At 42.7% G+C, this 10,546-nt stretch overlaps 1 protein-coding gene across 1 annotated transcript in view; it reads right to left on the bottom strand.

Moving 5' to 3' along the window:
• Positions 1-4,698, bottom strand: part of ptch1 (patched 1) — a 21,847-nt gene extending 17,149 nt beyond the window's left edge. Inside the window, 3 exon segments of the mRNA XM_067230970.1 lie at positions 2,648-2,687; positions 3,195-3,387; positions 4,436-4,698. Of these exon segments, the coding sequence (XP_067087071.1) occupies positions 2,648-2,687; positions 3,195-3,387; positions 4,436-4,603 (401 nt within the window). The 5' untranslated portion in view covers positions 4,604-4,698.
• Positions 4,699-10,546: the final 5,848 nt, after the last annotated feature.

The raw sequence follows: 10,546 nt of genomic DNA, 5'->3' as shown, positions 1-10,546 counted from the left end.
TGTCAAGGCAAGACTAATCTATCCCTCAGCTGTGCAGCCTAATCTAAACAAACACATCCCTCCCCAAGCAGCATCTGGAACCTGTCACGTCCTGGGACCTAGAAGCGCTCCACAACTCACTGTTTGCTTGTGTATGTGTGTGTGCGTGCGTGCATGTGTATATATACATACATACACAGATACGGTGATGTGGTATATACAGTTAGGTCCATAAGTATTTGGACATTGACACAATTTTCATCATTTTGGCTCTGTATACCACCACAATGGATTTGAAAGGAAACAATCAAGATGTGCTTTAAGTGCAGACTTTCAGCTTTAATTTCAGGGTATTTACATCCAAATCAGGTGAACGGTGTAGGAATTACAACACATTTTATATGTGCCCCCCCCCCTTTTTAAGGGACCAAAAGTAATTGGACAATTGGCTGCTCAGCTGTTCCATGGCCAGGTGTATGTTATTCCCTCAAGGGAGTTCGTTATTTCATTGAAAAGGAGCAGATAAAAGGTCTAGAGTTAATTTCAAGTATGGTATTTGTGTTTGGAATCTGTTGCTGTCAACTCTCATCATGAAGTCCAAAGAGCTGTCACCATCAGTGAAGCAAGCCATCGTTAGGATGAAAAATCAAAACAAACCTATCAGAGAGATAGCAAAAACATTAGGTGTGGCCAAATCAACTGTTTGGTACATTCTTAAAAAGAAAGAACGCACTGGTGAGCTCAGCAACACCAAAAGACCTGGAAGACCACGGAAAACAACTGTGGTGGATGACAGAAGAATTTTTTCCCTGGTGAAGAAAAACCCCTTCACAACAGTTGGCCAGATCAAGAACACTCTCCAGGAGGTAGGTGTATCTGTGTCAAAGTCAACAATTAAGAGAAGACTTCACCAGAGTAAATACAGAGGGTTCACCACAAGATGTAAACCATTGGTGAGTCTCAAAAACAGGAAGACCAGATTAGAGTTTGCCAAAAAACATCTAAAAGAGCCTGTACAGTTCTGGAACAACATCCTATGGACAGATGAGACCAAGATCAACTTGTACCAGAATGATGGGAAGAGAAGAGTATGGAGAAGGGAAGGAACTGCTCATGATCCAAAGCATACCACCTCATCAGTGAAGCATGGTGGAGGTAGTGTTATGGCGTGGGCATGTATGGCTGCCAATGGAACTGGTTCCCTTGTATTTATCGATGATGTGACTGCTGACAAAAGCAGTAGGATGAATTCTGAAGTGTTTCGGGCAATATTATCTGCTCAGATTCAGCCAAATGCTTCAGAACTCATAGGACGGCGCTTCACAGTGCAGATGGACAATGACCCGAAGCATACTGCGAAAGCAACCAAAGAGTTTAAGGCAAAGAAGTGGAATGGTCTGCAATGGCCAAGTCAATCACCTGGCCTAAATCCAATTGAGCATGCATTTCACTTGCTAAAGACAAAACTGAAGGGAAAATGCCCCAAGAACAAGCAGGAACTGAAGACAGTTGCAGTAGAGGCCTGGCAGAGCATCACCAGGGACGAAACCCAGCGTCTGGTGATGTCTATGGGTTCCAGACTTCAGGCTGTCATTGACTGCAAAGGATTTGCAACCAAGTATTAAAAGTGACAATTAGATTTATGATTATGTTAGTTTGTCCAATTATTTTTGGTCCCTTAAAAAGGGGGGGGGCACATATAAAATGTGTTGTAATTCCTACACCGTTCACCTGATTTGGATGTAAATACCCTGAAATTAAAGCTGAAAGTCTGCACTTAAAGCACATCTTGATTGCTTCATTTCAAATCCATTGTGGTGGTATACAGAGCCAAAATGATAAATTGTGTCAATGTCCAAATACTTATGGACCTAACTGTATCTACTATTCTGTTATTGTACTTGTGTAACTACAGATAGAGACAGATTTGTGCAAATTTGATACCATTCAAGTGATACGTTTCTGCAAATGAGTGAGGTGGAAATACACATCCTTGTCATTCAAGCCTTTGAAAATAGTTGTGTTAACGTATTGTGTAATAAACCTTTGATAAATACGAACACATTGAATACATTGTATATGTCTGAAAATACTTCTAGACGAAAAATGACAGCACTTGCTTAAGTCGCGGCCGCCTACTGCGCTTGCGTCACTGACTGGACAAACACCCTGACTGTCAAAGCCCGTGGCACGCAATGCAGTCTTTATGCTAAACCCGCTGTCAGGCAAACGCCGTTAACCTTGATCCAAATAACGGTTCGGCATTTCAGATCGATTCCATTTAGTCTAACTGTACATTGATGCCTTAGGCCTCCCTGTTTTTACTACAAGTCGGAAACTCAACTCGCAAGCCTTGGCAATAGATTAACCGAGGTAAACAATCAAACAACATTGTTTATTTGCGTTCAAAATGGAACTGTTGTCATGTTTTTTCAAAACGCCCCCGTTAAAACAAGAAAGTGAATGGGTGATCCATTCGTGACACAAATACCCTCGTCTTAAACTGCTGGAATGCAGATCAAAGGAGAGAGAGAAAAAACATCTGCCCATCCCCCTTACTAGACTCCTTCAGTTCACCACCCAGACTGTAATGTTCTGCTTTCTAACAAAATATACATATTCTTCACAAAGTACTTCTGAAAAGGATAGCCCGATGCTGTATTTCTACTTTACAAACATGGGGTTTCTGTCCGCACTCCGCTTTTTCCCTACAGCCAGAGACAAATCTTTTTGGAAAGTTGAGAGCTGTCCAAGAGGGGACCACACACAGTCTCTGAGCTGTGCGCGGATCACATTCAGCTGCTGGGGGCAGGCAGACACACACACACACACACACTCACACACACTCACAAAATGGCGGCTTTGACCAAATTTCCTCTCCTAAACTTCTCCGAAACGTATTGACAACTTGAATTTGAAATACAATTGGCAGTGAATGTATCATCTGTACAGTGTTTACACAGCAACCCGTTCAGTTTGCATGTCCGAAGCAACATAAACCTGACTGTTAAATAAAATACAAAATACAAAAAAACTTGTTTGAGCTGGCTCCTTGCCAGACTTCTATACAATAAACAATCCTTCAGCTTTTGGCAGACCCCCCACTGCACTCCACCCCACCCACCCTGCCCCATCCTTACGCCCTAAACTTGGGTATAGAAAAACATGTAATATATCTTCAAAACGTTGAAATGATTAACAAAGGTGTTTCTTACCTTCAACCCAGAGTTTCTCCACATCGGTCTCCAAATTAGCTGCCCTCAAGCCGACAGCAAAAGCTCCGAATATCATGAGGCCAACAACCAAAAACTTTCCGCAGTTCTTTTGTATGTAACAGCCCAACTTGAACAAGAGTCTCTGAAACTTCGCTCTCAGCCATAGCGGTGCTTTCCTTCCAGTCGCCTTCCCCTGCGACAACACAAGAGAGTCTCCATGTTATACCAAATAAGCTCCTCCAGCATAAACTGCTGAACACATACGCTACAGAAACCATCTCGTCTACATGACAACAGGTAAGCTATATCCCTTGGGTTACCTGTGAATTTAGTGACCGAGCCCAAGATGTGGATAAACGGCCCTTTTGACTATGATAGGACACATTAGTGTTTTATGCTCAACATTTTGGCTGCTATTTTTGGCCAAGAGGGCCGTGGTTGGACCTCCTACGTTGAGGGAGGAAAAGAGATAGCCAGCAACAGAAGACAACGTTTTGGACAGCACACACAGGCGTGCGTGCGTGCGAGACTTATCGGCAGCGTGGCCAGCCGTCATTGACAGTAACAAGGCACGACATGATACACCGTATCAAATGATGATGATATTAAAAGCTCTTCCGTTTTAAGGTGCACGATTCGCGGCTCGTCTCCGCAAACCGCACACATCACACAGCAATTCTATTCCCATAGAGCAGCCTGTGTGATCCGAGTTGAGGAGTGGAGTAGCCATCACGGAGGGAGTAAGGACAATATTTGTGAACGGAAGAGGGCAGCCACATGGATTTTTGCTTTAGCGAGGGGAGCGGGTAGAACGACTTCACAGTAAAGATCAAATCCCATACATGCCCCGACATTTTCGACAATGTTTTGTATCAGGCTACGACTAAATAGAATAATTATAGTCTATTTTAGTTAGCTTATTAGCTTGAACCCCAAGGAGGGTGAAAATGCGGTATGCTACAGCTTGATATCGGGGAAATGTGTCCTCTTATGACATTTTGCATTCCCTATAGCGAATCCTGAAAAGCTGCAGTAAGTAGCATGCATTCTCTTAACATTTCATGTAAGATAATAGACAACTGCACTATAGCCTTGTCCCCCGAAACCCTCTCCCCTCTGCCCTGTCCGTCCCGTCCGGAGCTATCCCGTTACCTAGCAGCGACTTGACAAAGTTGGGAAGTTTTACAATTTAGGTAAAGGTTTGAACATAGTACTGCCCTATCAATTCCAAGAACAAGCACCTCTGATATTTGCTCCAATGCAAAAGCTGCATCGCAGTAGCTTGGTCGCTGCAAATACTCTAAATCCGGCGCTGTTGTGCGATAGTTCCCCCTGTTTCTCCGCGTTATCCTTGGCCGATCGGGGTCCCTGTTTTCCTGCTCGAAGGAGGCATTAGCAGGCGAGGCCATGGTGCGGAGACTGCGGGGTGGTTATTGTTTTCCACGTTATAATATTTCCCCGAAAGCGTGCAGTGATATCCCAAGGCAACACAGTTTCACTCTCGGTGATCTCACACCCGTGAAGTACTTCATACTCCTGCTGCAGACGGCGAGTCAAAGTCTGAGCCTTCCATCCCAACATTTCGTGATCCGGAGGTCTCCACCGCTTCGCACATTCACCGTTACTCCAAAAAAGTGTATTCCGTTAAAAGCCGAAGTGGAAGAAGCGCTTCCCATACATAAAACGGTAGCTCGGAAAGTTCGACGATCGGAGCATTCTGTGAGTTCTCTGCGGTCTTCCCCTGGGCCGCGCGACACGGCGAACTCTGAGATTCAATAGATGAGAAAAAAGACCACTCTCCATTTGGAGACAGGAGGAGGAGGGGAGAACGCAAAAAAAAACGAAATCCCGCCTCCAGGGCTGTCAGATAGCCGGACTTTCTCGCATCTGATTGGTTCCAGAAGGGCAAAAATTACTCAGCAAACACGACTATTATTAGCTGCTTAGCAACAGCTCAGTAAAGTAGAGAGACCACCCAAGCAGAGAACTCGTGTGTGCATCTCAAACTTCGAGAGAGCCTTTGAAAAAGCAAGTCCTCGTGTGCGTTTGCGCGCAACCGCGACCGGAGTCGTGATTTTCCGCACAGAATTGCATTACTTTGGAGAGTATTTTTGCGGAGAAAACATACTTCCTTGGAAAAATACGCGGTCTGTTCGCCGGAGGGGGCTCAAGGAATGTCAGTTCTGTAGCTGGAGCTTTTAACTTAGTTCTGTAGCTTTTCATAGCCTCAAATTACAGCGGTTTAGGGGAGGTCCCAAATTTACAGTCTCAGTGTTATAACATCTTTTTACAGTGCGGAATACATCATCTGTCTATAACTTTTTCTTTGCATCATATAGCCTTGAACAATGGCCTATGTAATAAACTCACACCTCATCATTTGGAAAATGGCAGTTATTTGGATTAATAGCCAGAGAAAAAATTACAAAGTAAGCCTATATTGTTCATCTTTTTCATTGTGTTGCTCAATATACATAGCCTATAGGTACTAACTTACAAAAACAAAAAATGAGTTGGACTGCGATGACTGCACGGATCATGACCATGTGGGCTTTCGTGCAATATACAGACAGAAATAGAAAATTACCGTATTAAACATGTTCATAGTCAATCAGATTGAGTCTTATGAAAGTTCAAAAGTATAACTCAGGTTGTATAACTACATGGATTTTAGTAGGCCTATATGACTTAAATTGTAAGGACACTTGTTTGCACACTGGACTGTCAAGGTCAATATTGACAAGCTTTTGAGAGACTGGTTACAATCAAATGTTAATGTTCTATTCACGTATAGGACCTTGTCTTTATCATCATGATCAATTGCAACGTAATTCAAAACATATGCCATAAAAATATTATATATGCTAAAACATGCCTATATAGGCAGCTTTTATTTTGTTTAGAACACAAGTACTAAATAAGAATGATGCGTTTGTCCATCAACAGATGGCACAGATACGCTGAAACGTTCTCCATTTTGAGAGTCGTATGATTCAATTTGTCTTCCCTTTATAATGAAGCCCATATATTTATAGCATTTGTGTTGTGTCAGTCCATAGTTTATACAATATAATTTTAAACGGCGAAGGATGGAGAAAGACTGGTTGATGATCTCACATAGCATAAATTAGGCTACTTTAGTTTAGCCTACATAACGTCTGTGAAGCGCAACATTTTTTACACTATAAATAAGCTACAGTATTCTTAGAGGTTAAAACATTTTCTAAGTATCAGTATCGTTGATACTGTAATCAGCCACGATCATTTACGTACTTTGTTACAGAGCATATACATTTTCACCCTGTGCACCACCGTCTGCCAATATGTCACACCTGGGCTACATACAGCATCGCGACCACCGATTTGTAAACTTAAAACTTGCCACCCGCTTACCATATTTTGATCGGGAAAGGTTCGGGAAATTGATACCCGCCCCCCTTCGACTCGACAGTTGTCACTTCTAACAAAGATAAAAGTAAAAGCCTTATCATCCGGAGAAAGAATGGTTAGGCTCGCCGTAATCCGTCTTGGTCGTGGGCATCCTGCTCAATGTTGGAACTAGGGCTCACAATTACATGCCTGTTCCTATTAACCAGCGGCGCTGTGTCCACGTGGGTGGTCTAATTCTCGATAGGCAGGACCCCTGCCAATCACGTAAAGACAACTAACTGCAGCATCCACCCACTACAGACACAAAGTTATACATGCAAATAGTTTAAATGAACTGAAGGCAGGTCATCTCTCTATTGACTTAATGTTGGCTCTGCTTGGCTTGAACATTGCTGCGTGTAGGGACATGGACACATGCTATATCCCAGGACAAGCATTACCAGATATAAGATCTAATTGAATACATTGCCTTTTCCTCATTGTTTAAGATTTGACCAGAAATGATTTAACATCATGACATAATTTGATCAGTGCACCATAGCTGATTGTGTGAAATTGTTCTCATCTTCAAGTACTGTTGCGATTGTAAAGATATGCCATTAAAACCTGAAGGAGGTTATACTGCAAGCATCTGTGTTACCTAATGAAATACATATGCATATAGGATGCCAACACCCTCATCCAAGCATGACCATATTTCCTTTCTATCTAACATCATGTTCTAATATGGATCAGATGGGCCAATTGTTTACCTCGGTGATACTTAAAGGTAATGCTCCTTTTGGTATTTTTCAACCTGTTAACCCTCTTTGGACAATAATAGCTTTGCTTCAATGTGTGAAAATGCATAAAGTTTGAGTGATTTTAGCCTCTCAACTCACAGTAAACTACAACATATAATTTAGAAAGACTCTTGGATGAGAACAACTCCTCTGGATAAGGGGATATCAATTGAAACCATTCCGATTCACATAACATGCCAACAAGAGTAGGAAATGGGATGAAGGGTGACTTCATCGACCAATCACACCCTTTGACCCTTCCCTGGGCCCAGTGCTGCCCTAAAGGCTGTCGGATGGCAGTGCGCCATGGGAAAACCCTGTTAGTGCATTCAGCTATTTATGATTTGCAGGTGGATTACAGTTCTGAACAACATGGGGCCAGGCATCACATAAATACATGTTCTCGTCAAGTTCTCCATGTTGATCCGATCGCTTTCATTTTCAAGCGATTGGTTTTAATGGGAACAGTTGTATAATGTTACAATGTCTTGATTTCACGTGATTGGGATCTTAATTGAATTTGAATCCAATATTTACATACAGGTTATGGTCTTTAGAGTTTGGGAAGCAACAAGCCATCACCTGAGGCATCTTACTTACAGCTCGTTAGCGTATGTATGTAAAACATGTATACTTTTTCTTTGTGCCAATAAGTTGTCACTGGAAGGGCTGGAAGCCTTGCAACAGCCATATCAACACCTTTGTAAAGCTGCTTGACAGCACATAAAGCGTTTCTGTACACCTGAATCAGTGAGTTTTTGTTTTGTTGAGTCGTTATGAATAGGAAAGATGCAGCAGCTGTGTTTGCCAGCTATCCTGAGGCAACGAGGAGGTTGGTTGGAGAGAGAGGGGGGGGGGGCACAGCACGAGCAGGCAGGCACTCGCATTTAAAACCACTCTCCGGGAATGTATGAAGAGAGGAAGAAGAAAAAAAAAACGAGAGAGAGAATGCAAACATAGCACACCTCTTTATTAGAAACAAATGCACTCAAGATTCCAATTAAGTAAGAATGTCCGCTCTCTCCACAACCCAAAAGAGAGAAAGAAAGAAAATAGATGCCTGGGAATGACGGCTCTGTGGTGATTAAAATATCATGCGATGCGTTCTGTTCATTGAGAAATGCCACAGACAACATTACATATGGCTGTGGTTGCCCAGCTTGAACTATAAGAAACTGAAAAACATATTGGTATTGACAAAGCGCATAAGAGCATGCGTGCGTGTGTGTATATTCAGACTGTATGTTAACAAGACTGACGTAGAGAGACAAAGAGGCAGACACAGAAAGACCAGACAAAGTGAGAAAGACAGAAACATAAAGAGAAAGAGATACACACAGAGAGAGAAAGAGAGAGAGAGAGAGAGAGAACGTGGGTCATCATAACCATCCTTTCACCACAACTTCATGACAGCACGTATGGAGGTGCCGTTTGCCAAGCCATAAAAGCATGTCATCTCTCCAGTGTTGCGGCAGTCCCTCGGGGTCCCCGTGTCCCACGTGCACAATCAGGGGGGCGAGGAGAGTGAGTTAGTGGGTACGGCCTGCTGTGATGTTAATGTTCCAGCTCAAGGCAGTCTTCAATCATAGCAAACGGTTTGACAGCTCACAGCTTTACCTTACCTCTGTTTACTTCTTCCTATGTCCTCCGCCATTCTGTGTCTTCGCATGCGATCACAGCAACTTCCGAGCAGGGCCCCCATTGATTTAGCCTGTCTGTCACTTGATTCTTTGTAATATGAGACCAAAAAACACTGGCTGTTGCATCCAACTCAGTCTTAACCAGGGTTTGAAAAATAATTTTCTTTAATTAATTGATGTAAAGTACAAACACTGTTCCAATGAACCCTCAAATGCAATCACACTGCCTCTACAGTTCAGTTAAAACCAAGCCTGCTAAGGCAAAGCTAGGTTTCTGTGTGTATTTACCTTTAATATTAACAGCTTTAAAAGGGTGTTTGGGTCCTTCATTAAGTTTCTGTATGAAGACAAGATAGGAGGGAGTAAATGAAAAGGAGGGAAAACAAGAGACATACTATTACAAAAAACAATAGTGCTTGTAGTGGTTGTGGTAAAATTCTGTTTTCAAAGCTAAAAGGTTACTGTCTTAGTTGTCGTTATTAGCTAGCATTCCGTCGCATAGCTTTTACAGCTGTCTGTGAGGCCTGGAATAGACAATGTTGGAGTTGGATGATATTTAGACAGACTGAGGTCTGTTCGTCACAGAACTGGCCTGCAAAGTTATAATTTTTGGATGTGAGCTCAGGCTCCAATGTTAACAGGAAACGAGTGCTGTGCCGAACATATACACACACCTCTCAACAAATAAGCAGGATCACACAATAACACTGCTGCATGTCTACACACAGGCAGACACAGAACTTTCAACACATTTTTTCAAGTGCTGTAAGGACCGGTAGAGCTTCAATTGTTCTGTGCAGATGTGCCCATTCATGGACACACTCACATTGGCTGACACATATCCATTCGCACACACAAAGACAGGGCATGAAGAGACACACATTAAAACAATGCTGCTCGCAACATGAGATGCATATGTCGGGGGTAGGTTTACTGTATGTGTGTGTTTATCGCAAGGGTCCTCAAAATGGTGTAGCTGTGAAGGCCTTTGGAAAGACGGACATGTCCAACGGTGAGAGAATGCGTTGCGGGCTCCACACACCACCCAGACAAGGGTGTGCTCTCCTTGCCTTTACAGGACCTGTTACCCTCCTCAATGGAATTCAACCCCATGAAAAGTCGGCCTTGGCACCCAACAAAGAAATAGTAATGAGGCTCAATAGTTTGTGAACGTGAATGGGAAGTCGCTCACATCTTGCTTCAACAGAGCTGTAGAACTAGCATCTACGTTCCTTGTATTGTCATGTACCATGTTAGCTACTACAGTACATATTAAACTATTGAATCAGACAAAGCCATAGGCAATGCTTTGTCAGGGAGAGACTCCATGTATGACAGTTTACAATTCCTGATTAATCATCTCATTAACATTGATGAGACAGTGTTGAGCAATGTTCCTAGCACCAAGCAACTGCTCTGAGGTGTACCTAATTGCACAATTAAATCATTCAGTGTCTGTTTAGTATTCAGATGGAGATGACTAAGATTAGGGTCAGGGTTGTTGTTAGTGTTAGTATTAAGATATTAGTTCATGTTAGTA

This window comes from Osmerus mordax, chromosome 28 (genome assembly GCF_038355195.1).
Source record: "Osmerus mordax isolate fOsmMor3 chromosome 28, fOsmMor3.pri, whole genome shotgun sequence".
NCBI classification, from domain to species: Eukaryota; Metazoa; Chordata; class Actinopteri; order Osmeriformes; family Osmeridae; genus Osmerus; species Osmerus mordax.
Note: the sequence above shows the minus strand (reverse complement) of the source record. Positions and strands in the feature narration are given on the sequence as shown.